The 19,093-nt window shown below is 40.3% G+C and overlaps 4 protein-coding genes across 4 annotated transcripts; 2 read left to right on the top strand and 2 right to left on the bottom strand.

The window, feature by feature from the left end:
- Positions 1-12,357: 12,357 nt before the first annotated feature.
- CH63R_05477 (Short chain dehydrogenase) lies at positions 12,358-13,280 on the top strand (the record flags this gene model as incomplete). Its single annotated transcript, XM_018300452.1, has 2 exons — positions 12,358-12,841; positions 12,958-13,280. 2 exons carry the CDS (start codon positions 12,358-12,360, stop codon positions 13,278-13,280), a joined length of 807 nt encoding a protein of 268 aa, XP_018158302.1.
- An 873-nt stretch (positions 13,281-14,153) lies between these two features.
- CH63R_05476 (uncharacterized protein) lies at positions 14,154-14,975 on the top strand (the record flags this gene model as incomplete). Its single annotated transcript, XM_018300451.1, has 2 exons — positions 14,154-14,671; positions 14,765-14,975. 2 exons carry the CDS (start codon positions 14,154-14,156, stop codon positions 14,973-14,975), a joined length of 729 nt encoding a protein of 242 aa, XP_018158301.1.
- A 641-nt stretch (positions 14,976-15,616) lies between these two features.
- Positions 15,617-17,276, bottom strand: CH63R_05475 (FAD binding domain-containing protein; the record flags this gene model as incomplete). The annotated part of the gene is made up of 4 exons (XM_018300450.1): positions 15,617-16,081; positions 16,152-16,522; positions 16,619-16,902; positions 16,984-17,276. The coding sequence occupies 4 exons, from the start codon at positions 17,274-17,276 to the stop codon at positions 15,617-15,619; spliced, it is 1,413 nt and encodes a 470-aa protein (XP_018158300.1).
- A 688-nt stretch (positions 17,277-17,964) lies between these two features.
- On the bottom strand, positions 17,965-18,241 carry CH63R_05474 (uncharacterized protein; the record flags this gene model as incomplete). Its single annotated transcript, XM_018300449.1, has 2 exons — positions 17,965-18,127; positions 18,204-18,241. 2 exons carry the CDS (start codon positions 18,239-18,241, stop codon positions 17,965-17,967), a joined length of 201 nt encoding a protein of 66 aa, XP_018158299.1.
- Positions 18,242-19,093: the final 852 nt, after the last annotated feature.

Here is a 19,093-nt window from a genome sequence, read left to right as displayed (position 1 = left end):
ACAAATTGCCTTTACTAACTTTTAAAGAACACTAAGTACAATAATATTAACTGTACTATTTTAGAAAAAATTTAGAGGTTTTATTATTATTGCTAGTTGTACAACCTAGTACTTAGATAATTTAAGTTCTCCCTAAAAGACGAAAGCTACTTTAACTATAAGATAGTTGTAAATATTGTACGACTAGGGGAGAAGAATGCCCTCTATATTATTAATATAGAGACTAGATTCTAAGGGGCTATATTCTTAAAATCCTTATCTGCATAAAATACTTAGAATACTCTTTGCAAGTATTAAATTAGTATATATATTAGCCTACTAGACTATATTGTATATAATTTAAGTATAAATTTCGCCTCTGTAGAATTCTGAAATTATACTGAGATTATAGGGATTTCGTGCAATAAGATGCTAATTGAGGCCTATTAGGCTATTAGTAAAGTTAAGAGAGTATATGTACCTCTTAAGTGTGCGTATAATATTCTAAACTATAAAATTGGATACAATACAAATAAGGAAATAATTCTCTAGATAGCTATTAAGGCTCTAAATAATACTACTAGTCTGCACAGTATTATACTAACTCTTCTTATCTTTAGTATATACCTAAGGATTAATAAGAACTTACTACTCTTACTAGACATTGTATAAAGAGTAGAAGCTATTTAGAAAGTAATAAAGATATTCTAAGGTATTTAAGTAGAGGTTAAGATTAATTGTACAATTAATATAAAGAATAGTCCTAATATTTAGAAAGTCCTTTTACTCCCTATTTAGAGTAAAGTCCTAGTATAGAGAGAAAATAAGGGCTAGACTAGACTGTACAAGATTTAAAGTATAGACGAATATATAGTAATAGTTAAAATAGTTAATAGCCTAATTTAGTTTTATATAATGCATATTAAACTCTATTTTCATAAAGAATCTTTACAAGAAGAGGTTAATACTAATATTATATAATTAACTCTTTAGTAATAATTAAGAAAGAGGGGAAGACTAAAGAAAGGCTAGAGACCTACTGTACAATAATTACTATAAGTATATATTATATACTTATTACAGAAAGAAAAAGACTACTATAACTTTACTATTAAACTTTAACTTAATAATATTATTATAGCTCTAAGAGTACTATATAAAGAGTCTAATAGGATTAAAATTAATTCCCTAATTAACTAGGGAGTATTCATTTTTATCCTATACAATTCAGACAAATATAGCAATATTTATATTTATAGTATAACGTGGCTGATAAGCGAGTCGATCAGACAAGCGAGTCGATCACCCAACCACGACTACATTACAAACCCAAGAAGACATCAATATCAACACCACTAGATCAATTAACGCTACTAAGAATTCTCTTCCTCAGTCGTTTCTACATCAAACTGACACGTTCGCGCATTGTGTCCTGTGTTTCCGCACACGCCACACCGTCGTTGACCCGATTCAGTCCTTGGCTTACGACCACTCCTCCGACGCGTTTCCTCATAAACCTGTGCTGTTGCGTCCCTCTGCGACTGTATATCCTCTGCATCAGCTACAGTAAGACTTCCTCCTTGCTGGAGACGCATTTTCTTAGCTCTCCGACGTCGGCTTAGTGTGCTGTTTTCCTCTCGAAGAGTTTTGTTCTCCGCCCTCAGGAATGCATTCTCATGCATTATTCCTAGTGTTCCTTTAAGAATATAGTCAACGTCGTTATTGATAGGTGTTGGGGAGCTATTTTGATGACGGGCAATTCGATCCTTGATCAGTGTTGACTGAGAAGTTGCTTCTGTTGGGTTGTTTGGTGTCCTGGAAACCCAAGGGAGCGGTGTTGTTGGAAGTGATCCTGGAGGCGTTGGAGTGCGTAACTTGACGTCCAGCTTTGATAATACACTTTCTGCACTCAGAGGGACAAGCCCGGAGCCTCTGAAACCTCCCTGGATATTCTTTCCCGTAAGTGCTTGTGTAAAGGCCTCACGAAACGCTGGAAAGAAGTCTTCCTTCGTAATATGGGTTACACCTCGCCGCATCTTATCCTCAATTTGTCGACCGTACGCCGTTTTGAGAGGCCCAAAGCATCCTACATCTAAGGGCTGAAGTAGATGAGATGAATGAGCCGGCATACAGAGTGTGACGATGTTACTCTCCTGACAATATAGCTCAAAACCTGCGGAGTGGTGGCTTTCATGCCCATCGACGATGAGGAGGCGATGAGGACCTCTTGCACGTGGCTTTGAATGACAATCGAAGTGTTTGACCCAATTTAGGCCTATCTCGTTTGTTGTCCATCCGTTTTCAGATGTTGCGATAACCCAGTCGTGTGGGAGATCTGTTTCAGTGTACCAGGTTGAGAGGTGATAATGGCCTGCAACGATGATGTATGGCGGGACGCTGTAGCCTGACGAACTTATGGCTTGGATAACTGTAACCCATTCCCGATTACCAGGCTGCACCATTTTCGTGTTTGATCGCCTTTCAGCACTCGTTACAACCATGCCAGCTGCGATCTGGCCCATCATGAAACCAGTCTCATCAAAGTTGTAGATATCAGACTCTTGGATACCGTACTTTACGATTGTGTTCTTCACAAGGGCAAACCAGCTGCAAATAGCCTGTGGATCTTCGCATTGGGCTCTCTTGTAGTCATACTTGCGAAAAAAACGCGTCCGAAGCTGTGGTTGTCGTTTGATGAAGTTCGACGCCCAGCGCTTCCCAACCGGTCGCGCGCCACGGTCGGCAAGCAGGTGATTGGCCATTTCTTCAACACCACTGATCCGGGGAGGAAACGATCGGGCATCTAGGTCAAGAATGTACTTAACTAGCTTCTCTTCTTCAAGCAGCGTCAAATTCCGTAATTTCGGCATGATGTCGCGTCGCGAAGGTTTTCCATTAAGTCGGTCGCGTAATGTTGTGAAGGGTACTGAATAGATCCGTGCTGCAGCTCGAATACTAAGATTTGGAGTGTTTTTAATCGCTTGAACCGCTAGGATCAATTGCGCTTCTTTGTTTGATGACGACATTCTTTATGGTCGATGGACGTGTGTTGAAAGCGGGAAGATGGTATGATCGCGGTTGGGTGATCGACTCGCTTGTCTGATCGACTCGCTTATCAGCCACGTTACGTATAGTATAAGAAATAAAGAATATATCTACTAAGCTGTATAAGAAGTTAAGACTTATAATTTAAGGCTATAGGGACTAGGAAAAGGAAGAGCTCCTTACTTAAGTACCTATAATTTAAAGGATAAGCTAATAGCTACTCCTTACTCTTAGACCTACTCTTATACAATACTATAGATATTATAGGGAAATATAAGACATTATATAAGCCTATACTTAAGCTATTAACTAGTTGACTTATACAATTATTATAAGACTACTAAAGGAACTAGAAAGCTAATATTCTAAAGGGATACTTCTCTAAATTATAAAGCTATTGTATAGACTTGCAGAGTCTAGGCTTTACTAGTACAAGACCTACTTAGAGTACTATAAAATAAATTTAGGCATAAAGGAGTCTACATACAACCCCTACCTTCTGTATACTACTAAGAGACTAAATACCTTTAGGATTACAGTAATGCAAATAGATAATACCTTAAGTTTTGCAATTATAATATTCTTAGAGAAGGAAGAGGCTAAACTACTAAAAAAGGGGCTTTATGCAAAGCTAAAGACTATTCTGCAATAAGGCTAGGGGATTAACTTTAATAGAGGACAAATTCAGCTGTATAATAACTCTATTACCTTTACTTAGAAGAATTAAGTTAACTTACTCCAGCTTATTAATACAAATGCACACAATACTTAATAGTAATACATCTTATAGAGAGTAAGAGGAGTATATTTTGCATTTATTTACTAATTAGAAGCCTTATATAATCTATTTATTACTGCCTAAGTGAAATAACTAGAAGCAAAAAATATTAAAGCCTTAAATATACAACTTAAATAGCAAATTGATAATCTAAATTGAGGCCTTACTTTTATTCTACTAGATCTTTTATGTATGAAGATGTATATCTTTATAGATAGATTTTTTGCAAATAATGCTGACTTTTCCTTATAACTTAGATTTGTAATTGTACTTGCAGAGGAAACTGCTCGTACGACTACTAATTTTGAAATCTAGGGGAATATTGTATACTAGAGCTTAATAAAGTGCAAAAGGGTTACCAGAAGTATTCTTATAAGTGAATTGTATAGGATAACTACTAGCTTTAATAGTAGTATTTCCCTTAGTATAATACTAAACTAGATTCTTTATATACTCTAGGCCCTAAAGATTCTAATTGTAGTTTATTTAGACTTATAATCTCTATATAAGTGCCTTATATAACTAGGTACTATAGATAAAAAGAGGCTTATAATTAATATTATAAGCCTATGTAAGTTGTACAAAAAGAAAGAGATTTTAGAGGTAAAATAGATTAATAGTAAAGACAATTCTGTAAATGCCCTTACTAAGAAAATGCTAAACTTAGTACTGCAGCAATTAGTTATAAGTAATATTCTACAAATTTAAGTTAAAGTATACATTAAAAAATTAAGAGAGAAGAGCAATTAATAATTACTATATATAAGCCTACTCTTATATATTAACTACTTAATTATTTGCCTTCTAATTTAAGACACTAGATACTAATATATTCCCTATAAATATTGACCCTAAATGTATTCCTTTATACAACTACTTAGCCTACTACTTATAAGCTGTATAATAAGGAACTAGGACTTAAAGATTAACTAATTACTTAATAACTATAGAAGTAGAGGCTCCTCTAAGCTTACAGCTACTTAAGATAACTTAAATCTTATTCTTTTACTTGCAGTAAGTGCAAGAGTAAGTACAATAAGGATTCTTATTTAAATTCTTATTATTATTATTATTATTATTATTATATAAGCTATAACTATAATACTAGTAATAAGCTCTATACAACTGCTAAATATACTTAGTATAAGTACTATTCTAGTATATAGTAATGCAGGTGCAAGTGCAGAATTAGAGAGTACTAGTACTATAGCTATACTTCTAAGGGTAGGTATTAATAGCCTAACTGCAACTCTAAACTAGAATTATACAAAAGTATCCCTTATAGTAGATAATCTTAGTAAAGAGGAAAGAGACATTCTTACTAGCTGGGAGATAAATCTTAATATTATAAAATAGTATATAAGCTACTTTATACTCCTCCTCCTATATTAAAGTTAATCTTATATAAATTAGCAACTATAAGGAAAGAAGGTTGTATGTATATTAATAGAGAGTATAATAAAGAAAGTATAATTGTAAGCTATTAAAGTAGGTAAAGTAACCTAGTGAGTACTACTAGCATCCGTATGAATAGTAATAGTACTTATAGGGGTAATCTAACCTCTAGTAGGGATAAGAGATATAATTGCAACTGTATTAGGAAGCCTCTAATGCAAGAAAAGGTTAGTAGAAGAATAGAGGTAGAAGAAGATTACTAAAGTATACAAATTGCTTAAGTTTTTTAGTTTCCTATTTTTTTTTCTCCTTATTGGAAAGCTTAGATTTAGTAGTATCTCTAGTAATAAGGAGATTAGGAGATTTGTACATTTAGTTTGCTTTATTTATTTATTTATGCATTTGCTTTTTGCATAATAAAGAGATTTAGTGCAAGTTATAAGGAAGAAAAGAGAAGAAGAAAATAGGAGGAAGAAAAAGAGGAAGAAAAAGAGTAATAGGCTGCCTCACTAAGTAGGGTAGGCAGGCAAAGTAAAATTGCAAAGTGAAATTAGAAGGTAAATACTACTACTATATAACTTGTCTACTTAACTAAATAGGAAGGAAGGACTATACAAAAAGGAAGGAAGGACTGCAAGTATTATTAATAATTCTTATAGTTTGAATTTATTGTATAATAATTAGTAGCTTAATCTACTGAATCTGTACATAAAGTTATTAATAGAATAATTAGTGTAATCTAATTAGCTATATTAAAGGGATTATACAGTTAGATTATAAAATAAAAGTTGTAAGTATTAGAATAATACAATTATATAACTGTATAATACTTATGAATTTAGAGTAGAGTGTATAAATTGGATTGTGCAGTACTCACTTATATACAGGGGAATTATTACTTAGCTTAGCCTAAATAACTTAAGGCTGAATGAGATAGTATATTTATCTCGTACGACTCTAATTTTGTAGTTAGGAAGGACAGTTATAGATATTATTCTTTAGTTTACTCTACATTTTAAGTACCTGCGTGCACGTACAAAGCCTATTCAATAACTACCTCTATATTAGAAAGCTATTATTAACTAGATTTATCCTCTCTTCTTCTTTTTATAAGTACTAGCTGTAGTATATACACTATATAGTGCAAAGAATGCCTTAGTACTAGCCTAAATGCTAATTAATTATTTTAATAGCTTTTTTTACTAATAAATCTAAAAGGGCTATACTATTAATTAAACTATTCTTATAGCCTTTAAGCTAATTAATCTTGCAGTTAATTTACTACTTATCTCTTAAGGCAGCTAAATTAGCCTATAGGATAATTAAAGTAAATATACTTTTATTAAGTATCTATTAGTAGCTACACTTTATATTAATTACTTAGCTAGAATACTAAATACTATATCTCTTTATAAGTTATTTTAACTACTTAGCTAGCTAGAATAAGTATATAATAACTTTAATAGAATTAAAAGTAGTATTCTATAGAAGGCTAAATAGGTTAATTATATTAAATATTAAAATTATCTTTTTAAGTAATTACCACTTATATACTTAAGGAATTACTATTCTATATATAAAGTAGTTAGTAATAGGATAATAGAGAGAATGCATACTAGCTTTATAATTAGTAAAATATATAGTCTTTTCTAGCTATTAAATTATTAAAATCTGCATTATTAATAGCTCTAAAGTTTAAGACCTCTATAGTCTAAAACCTCTATAGTTAAGGCTTCTTTAATTTTAATTGCTGATACTCTTAAGTATAACCTTAGTTTAATATTGTATTTATAGCTAAAATAACTTTATAGGGTTATTAGTGCAAGCTTAGAGTATAGTGCTAAATATATATAAGTCTTATTGTATTAACTGCAATAGGTTATTTCTCTTTAAGCCTAAGTCCTTAGTATAGAGAGAAAATAATACTATTAAATAGCTTTTTGAGTAAAATATATATTATTATAAATTATACTTTTTACTTACTATTAATATATAATAAGTGTATTAAATACTTAGACTAAAGTAATAGGAATTAATATACTAGTATTGTAAATTAATATACTAGTATTACTCTTATACTAGTATTACTATTTAGCTCTCTAATTAGTTTAAAAAAATATTATTAGTGCAGTTAAATTCTACTAAATCCCTATAAAGTATTTTAACCCTTTTTACTTATTTACTCTCTTTACTATAAAATTATATTATTAAGCCTCTAAGTCTAACTTATACTATTTATGTATAATAGCTTCTTAAACTAGAGTTAAAAATATTCTATAGGGCTAATTTTAAAATAATACTCTTACTAATAGGCCTCCTATTTTCTAAGAGTAACTATTAATTAATTACAGCCTCCTATTATTATCTAGCTAACTACTATTATTTCCCTCCTCTAAAAGTAGCTACTCTAGTATTAGTTAATTCTATAGAGTTAGTAATCCCTAAGAGTAGTACAACTTTATTATAGAGCTCCTAACTAATATACTATAAAATATACAATTTCTTATAAATAATTACTCTAGTATAGAGCTAATACTCTACTTTACTTACTATTTCCCTAAAGGAATAACTAAAACCTAGTAGACTATACTCCTACAACTTTCTCTAGAGTATAGCCCCTCTCCCTCTAATAAATAGTCCTAGTAACCTTCTCAACCTACTATATAATAGTTTAATAGTATTCTTTAGCTTATTCTATAAATTATTAAAACTAATTAATAAATTATTAGAATTAATTAATAACTTATAATAGTACTTCTCTATTAATAAGACTATATTTATTAATAGTAAGAAATATAGAGCCCTTAAGTTAACTTACTACTCTATTTACTCCTATAGTAATTCCCCCCTTAAAGTAAAGTATTTTTTTAAACTATAGCCTCCTACTATACTCTAAGTAATTAATTCTCCTCTCCTCCTATAATTAAAATTCTAAATTTACTAATTCCTAGTAATTTAGAGTAAATTTATAATACTCTCTTTAATTAAGTTAATACTTTTATAAAAGTTAATAAATTTAGTATTATAAAATAAAATAAATATAAAACTTAAGGCTAAATTATTTAATATACCTTCTAATATAATTAATTTAGTAAGCTTAAGCTTATATAAAGTACTAGTACTTAATAGTATAAATCTTACAAATCCAGCTGTAAATAGTAAATTATTATAGAGACTTAAGAGGAGGGTAAGTAGCTCTTATACTATTATTTAGACTCCTAGTACAATTAGTATAATTATAGCTCTACTCTTAAAGTATTTACTTACTCTTCCTACTATAGGCTTACTTAGCTTATAATAAATGCAATTAATATAACAAGCTAATAAATTAGTATTTAAGTATATAATATATATACTATTATTTAAGAGTAGTTCTTAAAATCCTTATTTACTTAGTAAAATATCTATAATATTTAAACTTACGTAAATTTAGAGAAACTAGCTAGATATTTACTAATTGCAGTATTAATTAAGTTATTTAATAAGTAAAATATTCTATATGTAGTAAAATAGGTAGATAATAAATTAAACTGCCTTATTAGCCTTATTTAGACTTTTCCCTACTATTTCTAAATGTAGAAGTAATTCCCTAAGGTAATTAATTTTAATAATACTTATAATACTAATTACTTTAAGCTCCCTCTCTTTTAAGCTACTAAGTAGACCTACCTTAAGTCTATTTTTAATACTGCATTTAGCCTTATTAATAATAAGAGACTAGAGGGTTTCTAGTTTCTCTTAGTAAGTATTTAGTAACTTATAGACTCATACTTAATTTATTACTCTACTATTATTATTATAGACTACAATAAGTAAATAAAGACTATACTAAATAAGTAGTTTCTAAATATTTAGTAATAACTCTGCATTTACTATATTAATTCTAATATTATACTTAGGGCTAAGTAGAAGTAAGTTAAAAACTAAAGCTATAGTAGTAATAGTAGTAAATTTAATAATAAGGGCTATTAGCTACTAATATAAGTAATAGCTATACTTAGTAATAAGAATAAGGCCTATATTAATATACTTATTAATTAGCCTCCTCCTTATATATATTATAGGGTCCTTATAATATAGAAGTATATTAATTTTACTAAAATAAAGTATACTTTTAAGAAAGCCTAAATTAAACTCTATAATAAGTTTAATAACTAATACCTAATTCTCTAGTACCTCTATACAATATACCTACTTTTAAGAGTACAGTAGGCCTACTACTTTATCTAAAAATACTAGAACTTTAGTATTTATATTACCTCTAGTATAGAGTTAAGTAATAATAATATTAAGGACTATTTCTTAAATAGTCTTAATTATTTATATTAACTTATTAATATTATATAGAATATAATTAGTAATTAAGAATTATACTTTAAGTAAGTTTATATTAAGAATAAAGTACTTATAGGCTAGAAGTATATAAGTACTTACTTTAAGTACTTAAGTAAACTTTAAATAATACTTTCCTTAAAGTATTTTATATTAATTAAAAAGTAATACTAACTAGTAAGAAAAGTAATACTATTTAGTAAGAGGCTATTTCTAGCCCCCCTTAGAGAATATAGTCTAAATTATACTATTTTAATTAAATTAGGAACTCTATACTACTATAAAATTTACTTTAAAATATTAAATTCAACTACTTTTAGTAAGTAGGAAGTCTACTCTTAGTAGTATCTTTAAGAGATAACTTCTATTAATTTATACTACTAAATTCTTAATTTAAAGATTACTATATTCCTCTTTAGTAGACTAAAGAATATAGTACAATTTATTCTATTATAATTAACTTTACTTAAAGAGAGCTAATTAGCTAGTTAAGCTTAGACTACTTATAGTAATTAAGGCTAAAGTAGTAAGAAGTAAAACTACCTACTTAAGAGTAAGAATAAATTAATACTAGCTAAGTCTTAGTAGAATATAAGTTAATTAAGTTAAAGTTAAATTTTAAACTTATTGTAGTAGTAAATAAAGAGCTAGTCTAGTATTCTTAGTAGAAGGAGGATAATAGGGAATTATATAAGTAGGCAGCTAATACAACTTAGTATTTATAGAAAGTAGAATTAGTAGGAAATAGTCTATAGTAATAATAAATCTTTACAACTATATTGCAAGAGGTAGTTAAGTAATAGGCCTTTCTATATAGTACTTATATAAGATTTATAAAACTATAGTATAAGTAGACTATAATAGGTACTTTTATAAATCTTAAATTAGAGCTTAAATTAGAAAAGATAGTAGAAATAGCTATATTAGTGCAATTATACTTACTGCCTTTATAGAAAGGTACTATTTTTTTAAACTAATTAGAGGGCTAAATAGTAATACTAGTATAAGAGTAATACTAGTATATTAATTTGCAATACTAGTATATTAATTCCTAAAGTAATTAGCTTATTATAAAACTATAATTAGTAAATTTAGTTTTTACTAGTAAAATTTTAGTAAGAGAAATACTAATATAGCTATAACTATAGGAATCTTATAGTAAATATAGCTTCTTATAGTAGTAATAGTATTAACTAGTAGTTAAAACCTACTATTAAATATTATATAGTATTAACTTTTAAGTTAAGAAATATAAATACTATTAATACTTTATTAGTAAAATACTAATAAAACTATACTTTTAGTTTTAACCTTTAAATTCTTTATACTTTACTAATATATAAGGAAAGCAACTATGTAATTAGTAGTTTATAGTATTTATAGTCTTCTGTATACCTACAAAGTAGTAGGTTTTAGTGTAGCTTAGTGGGGCAGGGGTGGCTGGAATAGGGGTGGCCAGAAAGGGGGTATGTTGACTTAAGGATAGTTATAGGAGCAAGGCAGCTAGACTATAAATGTAATTTACAGTCCCTAAGAACACTATGTCCCTTTAAAAAGGGCTGTGTCGCGTCTACAGGTGTTGTATAACATGGTAATGTCGGCAACCGCGGAGCAACCCGTACAATTAGGCTTTTTACTTGGGGTGATAAGGTTGCGTCTAGCAGGATGGTGGGAATTGCAACATCCATCGCAGGAGACATTTTGTACTGTCACCCTAGAGTTGCGCCTTAGGCTACGAAAGTTTAAATAAACATCAAAGTTTCTGTCTAATTGCGATCAGTGTTTACGCCGAAGACCTGAGTATCAAGGCTCGTGCGGGTAAAGCCCACCACAATGAAACGGGAATAGATCCACAGCCTCAATTGTGCTCGTCAATGAAGTTCTTCGGGATAGTCATCGGCAGTGAGGGCTTCAGTAGGGTCGGCTTAAAAAAACCCATACAACCATGTCCCGGGATAGACTCAACCCGGGGGGTGGGGGCATGACTCAAGAGGGCGTGGAAAGCACAGAGTAGGTCTCTCAAGATTTCTAGACCCAGTATTGGCAACCTCGACAACAAGGATCCGTTGTGCGTCCATACAATTCTTGGGCTACAGACACGTGGTTTCGTGTTGACATAGTAACTAGACAGCATCTGTATCGCGTAGGAGCTACTCAAAAGGGGCCTTTGAAGGAGAGTCAGTCCAACCCATAACTGAGCTCATCCGAGTCTCCACATTTGATACTACTTGCTTATTGCTTGCGTAACCTCCACCGGACCTTTCTCCGAGCTGTAACCTCCCCTAGTTTAATCAGGTCTGCCGCGGAGGAACGACTAATCACATAAGATGTGTTTTGTTTTGTACATAGAGTCAAAATCTTGGCGGAATGCAACCTCGTGCAACGAGACCTCTACAGCCATGCCGCACTGGCAAAAGACTGGAACAGTGTAAGGTGGGGTTACCACGAGCGGCTAGGTTATCCAACGCAACTATGGAGGAGTATGACCAGAGTACGGATGCCGTGACTGGATATAGCGAGCTACATCAGTCCACTGCCTGACTGAGTTGCACAGTAGACGTGTCCGCGTACGCCAGGGACATGCCATGCCATGCGAGTAGCGCGATAATGTGCCAGCCCATCGTCGCATGACGGTATCAGTCCCGTTCAAAGTTATAAGTGTCAATCCGTGCCGTTGTCCTTGTAACAGATGATCACCAGTTCGAGCCCTCCATAGCCAACATCCCCTCCCGTTATATTGAAGCTCACCCTCTCTGATCTCCACCTCGTCCTTCTTTCCCTTCAACGTTACCCTGAGCACCTCCCCCCCTCCCCGAGCCACGCCACCAATGACTTCCTCGGAAAAGAACTCTACCGGTCTAGCTGGGAAGACCTGCCTCGTCACGGGCGGGGCCGGCGGACTCGGAAAGGCCGTCACAGCCGCGTTCCTCGACGCGGGCGCCAACGTGGTGATTTGCGACATCAACGCCAAACGCATCGAGAGCACCTTGGCCGAGCTGCGGACAAGGGGCGGCAACCTCACCGCTGTCACGGCCGACATCACCGACCACGACCAGGTGCTGAGCTTGTTCGACGACATCGCCGGCAGGTTCGGGACGCTGGACGTCCTCGTCAACAACGCCGCCGTCATGGACCGGTTCGACCCGGTGGGCGACATTGAGCTTGACTTGTGGGACAATGTCTTAGCGGTGAACCTGACGGCTCCGCTCCAGCTGAGTAAATTCGCCGTACGTAGCATGCTATCGAAACCGGAGCCCGCCGGGTGTATCATTAACATCGCCTCCGGAGCGGCCACGGCCGGCTGGCTTGCAGGTGAGCACACATCCCCCCCCCCAACCCCCTTTCCAATCTTCTTCGACTGCCAGGTCCAACCATAAAGACACTTGGAGTCGAACTAACTAACACAACCCTCCCCCCCTGGTAATAAGGCACGGCGTATACGGCAAGCAAACACGGCCTTGTGGGCCTGACCAAGAGCACCGCCGCCTTCTACGGCCCCAAGGGTATCCGCTGCAACGCGCTGATTATGGGTGTCATGGTCGGCACCCACATGCACGAGGCCTTCCTCGACGGGTGTCACAAGGAGGGGCGCCAGAAGGTGGAGGAGATCTTTTCCGGGCACAGGCCGCAGACATGCAAAGTCGACGACGTGGCGGGGATATGCCTGTCCCTGGCCTCGGGCCCGGGCTGGGGCACGGTGAACGGGGCCCTAATCGCCGTGGACAACGGCTGGACGAGTGTGGTCGGCTAGGCGCCGTGGGCGTGAGCGTATCATGCCGTGCGTGCCACCACCACCACCCCGGGCCGAGAGATATAGTCGGGCCTTTCGCGAGGTGGGATGTTTGAAACTGGGGGATGTGTGTCGATTGTCAAGGTTCATGAGTAGTTTATGCATACACGAACAGTTCGTCCAAAGTTACATTGCATTGAAGCTCGGATTGGGGGCTGGCCTTCGTGTCCTGGTCGCCAAGTCTCTTTGTATCGCCACCAAAACAAGTGACCTCCAGGCCCTCGTGATAAGTTACGCATGTACATCGCAGCTGGTTCCAATGGCGGCACGTTTCATGGAGTCCGGAATGCTCTAGAGGTGATCCGAAAAAGAAACAAAAAGGTACCGTAACCCCGTCCGGCCCCCCATGCTCTCGGTCAATATTCACCCGCTCACAACTACCGATGCCGCCCCCATGCAGACGACACTGACTCAGGTCCACTCGTCTTATCTGCTCCGGTTCGTCGGCACTCGACATATTGCTTCGGGGTCAAGCAGAGCTTACAGCCTCCTTTCTAGTGGAACTCAATGGCAGTCAACTCGGCCGTGCCAAGCTCACTGAATGTCCCGATGTCTGACTCGTTTCCGCCTCGGTTGTCATTGGAACAAGGACTTGCTTCTTCGGCGGATTTGGTCGTTTCTCGACACGTGACAGTAACCAGAGTCTCCCCCATGCCAGTGTTATCAAGGTGCTTGAGCTAGCTAGTTGAGATCAAGGGGGGGAGAGCACAAGCGTCTACACTTGTGCTCTCTACCATTCACATCCTCCCACTTTGGAATTCCTCATCCCCCCCTCAATCCATCCTTGCCCCTCCCACCCTCCCCCTTCCAATCCCACCTGTAACAGTCGCAATCATGAACGTCGCCGACATCTCCCAAGCGCCCGAGGCCTATCGCGATGTCGTCTGGATCGCCGACACCTGCAAGCTCATCATGGGCATCGGCTGGACGGCCAACTACGTCGGCATGATCCGCAAGTCCCTCAAGGACCAGACCTACGCCATGGCGCTGCTGCCGCTGTGCTGCAACTTCGCCTGGGAGCTGACGTACGCCATCATGTACGCCTTCACCACCAGCTTGGAGAAGTACGTGCACTTCTCGGGCCTGCTGCTCAACTGCGGCGTCATGTACACCGCCGTCAAGAACGCCCCGAGGGAGTGGGAGCACGCGCCGCTCGTGCAGCGGAACCTGCGCCTCATCTTCGTCCTCGCCGTCGCCGGCTTCGCGTCGGCGCACGTCGTTCTGGCCAAGCAGGTCGGACCCGAGCTCGGCCAGGCCTGGAGCGCGTACGCCTGTCAGCTGCTGCTGAGTGTGGGGGGCTTGTGCCAGCTGCTGTGTCGAGGCCATTCCCGCGGGGCCTCCTACTTTCTGTGGTATGTATCTTGGAAAAAGGCAACACCCTTCCCCCCCCCCTTTCCCCTACTCGATGATTCTCGAATCTGACCCTTTGTCTCTTTCCCTGCCAGGTTCTCCCGCTTCTTCGGATCGTTGGTCCTCGTCCCTCAGGACATCATCCGGTACACGTACTGGAAAGAGGCCCACGAGTTTATGGGGTCTCCCATGTACATCTGGTTCGTCACCATCTTCCTGATCCTGGACGGGTCGTACGGGCTGTGCCTCTGGTACGTCCGCCGGTTCGAGCAGCAAAACCCCGCCGCCGGAAAGTTGAAGAAGTGAGCCTGGGGTTGACGAGGGCCGGCCAACAACACACACCCTCTGCACGGCGAGACTTGTTTCGGATTGGTGTCCTGTCTGCAGCCTGGCTTGGGCCTCTAGAGAACAGTATCGTCAAAGTAGTGCACAAACTCGACTCCTAGTCGGAGGGAATGAGTACCAAGAAACATGTAGTTTAGTGGTGTCATGAAATCCAATCGTGTTTCTCTACTTGTTCATCAATGCGGTTTCCCATAAAGCCATTGCAATGGTGTGAAAGGTAGTTCATCCATCCCAGCGGTGCCGAGAATCCGTCCCACCGGAGCCGAAAACGCATCTCACCGGTTCCCGAAAAGTCGGCCCCACCTCTGCCGGCGGCCGCCGACAGGGGCCGGGATCGCGAGCGGCACTGGAAATAAATTCTTCGCAACCCGCATCTATTACTGTAATTGAATGGTGGATACTGTAGGTGACTGATTTGAATATCAACAAATTCCAACTTCTCATTGTGGACATGACGTTGTGCCTAATATCCTCTGTGGGATGAGTAACCGATTGGACCGCCAGTTCAGTTGAGAACTTCCGTGATTCTAGAGGAGATTTGCTATTCGGTTACATCGGCAACGACCTAATAATGCTACAAAGGCTGTACTATATAAAAGAAATCAGGCCCTTCGCCACCAGGTTGACAGAATGGCCAATCCTACGAGCAGCAAGACAGACCGTGATACCACCGCCCACGAGCCGGACTTGTCTTCCTTGCTCTTGTACTTCTCCCAACCAGGAAAAGAGGATCGCGGCAGGGGCAGGAACTCCAAGGCCGCGGCGTTGGCGATCATGTTGAACGGCCGGCTTTCGAACTTGTGGCCAAAGTATGGCATGACGTACCTCCCGATGATCTTGCGCACGAACCCATCCCTCGCGTGCACGCGGGCTATCAGCCAAGAGGTGTCGTAGATGTGCGATACCCTCGACAGGTGGACGTCGTTGAAGCGGCGCAGCAGTGCATCGAGCTCCTGGCCTGACGGCTTTGCCTCCCTTTTGGACCCCAAGCACTGGCTCAGGAGGTTCGTCAGGATGGCGACGTCCTCAATGGCACAATTGGCGCCTTGCCCGAGGTTGACCGTCATCTGGGAACACCGGCCGTCGTCAGTAAGAGGATGGAGGCGGAAAGCCTGGGAGCCACAAGAGTAAGCCTACCTTGTGGATGCTGTCGCCGATGCACAAAACGCGACCGAAAGACCACGTTCTCAAGAGGTTCTCCTCCAGGACGACCATGTTGAAGGTCTGCCGGATCTTCCAGACGTCCCCGAACCGCACGTCGTTGCCCAGCGGCGCGTCAGCCAGCTCGGCGCACTCCGCGGCGGCGTCCTCCAGCGTGAATCGCGGCGCCTCGCTGTACTTGTACTTCTTGCCGAGCTTCCGCGACAGGAACCAGAAGACGACGTCGTCCTTGGAGGGGATGACCACCAGCGTGCGGCCGTCGTACATGCGCATGATCTGCTCCCCGGCCTTGAGGCCGGACGGGCCACGCGAGATGCCAAAGACGCACGAATACTCGGCAGACATTCCTAAGACGCGCCCCATCTGTCGTCAGTTGTGCTCTTCACAAGAAATCATGCTTAAAAAAAAAAATCATGGAACAGTCGCATGGCTGGCTGGCTTACTGGCTTTCTCCATTCTGACGTCTTCGCTCTGTCCCGCCGAGCTGGACATGCGCCACAGCTCGCTCCGGGTCCGACTGTGCACGCCGTCCGCCCCGACAACAATATCGCCTTCGTAGACATCCCCGTCGGCCGTCCGAACCTTCACGCCGGCTGATTTTCCGTCCTCGCACTGCTCAATGTCCGAAACGGTCTTGTTGACCAGGACCTTGCTCTTGTCCGGCAAGGCATTGTAGAGCACCTCGAGGAGCCTTCGTCGTTCGAGAAAAGCGACTGGGTAACCAAAACTGCCAAGAGAAGCAACCGGTCAGCATGGTGGGAATGGGATCACGAAGAATGTTGTAATGGATCGTCGTTTTCGTGCTTACTTGTCCAACATGGACTTTGGATACAGGCTGCAGAAGTGGAAACCGTCCGGGAAATGGATGTGTGTGGCACCGAGAGGCGCAGTCGCCTCTTCGACAAGGCCATAGAGGCCAAGTTGATCGAGGACGCGGGCACCGTTGGGCAGGATACCGACAGAGGCACCCTCCTGCGGCGTGACGGTCGCCCGCTTCTCGAGGATGGTGAAGTCTACGCCTATCTTGTGAAGGCTGTGAGCCAGCGTGAGGCCCGTGATGGAGCCCCCCACAATGATGACTTTGAAATGGGGTTCTGACATGCTTACGGCTTGTCTGTGGGCGTGTTCGGGCAATGGGACATACAACGAGAGAAGGGAGGGGGATCTGGGAACAGAGGGAAACGATGGATGGCGGTAACTTGATGCAATCGGTAGACGTGGCATCAACTCGGACGAAGCATTATCTCACTGCTAACACGCTTTTACGGCAACACCGCGGATGACTCCGAGCCGCGTGATGATTCATGATTATGGTCAACTCCCCAGTGGCTCCAGACAACAGACACATCCTAGTCGGCATCTGCTCGACCAAAGCACAACTTGGGGTGGACCTCCCCCGTATCTCTGGCCGGTCTCCTGATCCGGCCGAAATACGGACAAAGATCGTTCCAAGAAGCTCCGCCGAGAGCGAATTCGCCAGTACCCAACACTGAAGGTGAGTAGAGTGGGCGCGTTCCTATGTCTCGGGTCCCAGCAAGCAGGGAACCGGGCGATCGTTACAATGGCAAAGGCTGGAGTAACCCGATAGGTTGTGGCGTATTGACGTGTTGAAGAGCTCATGATAGGTTTAGAGTTCCATTAACCGGCGTACAATTCGGCACCCAGGTCGCTCATGACTCTTGCTCTCACCCATGCTGGTCTACCGTCAACCATGGTAACGCTTGACCTTTATGGGCCCCGACTAACGGCCTGAGTCATCGGCGAAAAAAACACCCTTTTAACCACAAACTTACCAGCAGTTATCGGGGTGGTGTACGAGGTACTCGTGGCAGGAGAGCTCTGTCCCGAACGCCTTTTGGAAGACGCCGCTGCGGATGTCGTCGACATCCTTGTAGCCCAGCTCGGCAACGGCGTCTGGGAGGGCCTGGTACGTCTTGTCATGGATGTCGAACCTTTGGGACGGCACTTGGCACGTGAAAGCAGGATGCAGGGAGGGGAGGGCGAGAAGCGGTCGATGGGGACACGTACAAGAGATGGACCCCAGAATCGAGGCCGAGACTGGCCATGGCATGGCTGATCTTGTCAGGGGCGCATGTGTCCCTCGAAGTCTGCTTGACGGTGCCCACGGAGGCCAGGAACCGCAGGACCCGTTCTTATTCGGTGAATATCGGTCAGTTTCGGCAGTTTTTGTTGGTAAAGGCACACGAATTTGAAGAAAGTGGAGTTGAATATATGGGGATTTTGATATTGCGGGGTGCTTGAGCTGCTTGGACGGAACAGACACTCTGGGGGACTCACCAAGAAGGTCGGGGGCAATGCCGAGCTGTTTGCCAAGGTGGTCGATGGACAACGGCTTCTAGACGGCCGGAACCAGGGATCCGAGACCTTTGGGGCGCCTCCTGTAAATGCCGCGCGCTACTGCTCCGCATCCTTGTTCAATGTTGACTTGGGTTTCTCTATCGTACATAACCTTGCCGGAGTTTTGTCCGCTCCAACGTGCAAATGTGTGAGCTCGTAGATCATTTAAAGTAGTTTCTTCGCCTGCCGTCGCGAACCTTGAGGGTGGTCTCTTCCCCCCTGTTGACGGGGATTCATTGTGAAACCTTTATTCGATTCATCCTCGCCTCGGCCGATCATCATGTTTAAGTCGATAAGTGGGTGTCTGTTATGCAACTCCTAGCCATAAGTTCGGCCACCCCCCCTTCCCCCTCCCATTCCCCACGCCGACCCTCACCCAAGTGGAGGTCTCCGATGATCATCGTAGTCAACGGTCGAACGACCGCAAGATCCCTGCAACCCTACCTAACCCCGGCATACCCATGGAAGGGATGTGTCGATAGAAAAGAACAGCCAAGCCCAATGATAAAGAGCACGTTGCATCAAGAGCAACATGGACACAAACCAAGTCGACAGCGGAT

This window comes from Colletotrichum higginsianum, chromosome 4, assembly GCF_001672515.1.
Source record: "Colletotrichum higginsianum IMI 349063 chromosome 4, whole genome shotgun sequence".
Taxonomy (NCBI): domain Eukaryota; kingdom Fungi; phylum Ascomycota; class Sordariomycetes; order Glomerellales; family Glomerellaceae; genus Colletotrichum; species Colletotrichum higginsianum.
This window is presented reverse-complemented; position numbering and strand designations above follow the sequence as displayed.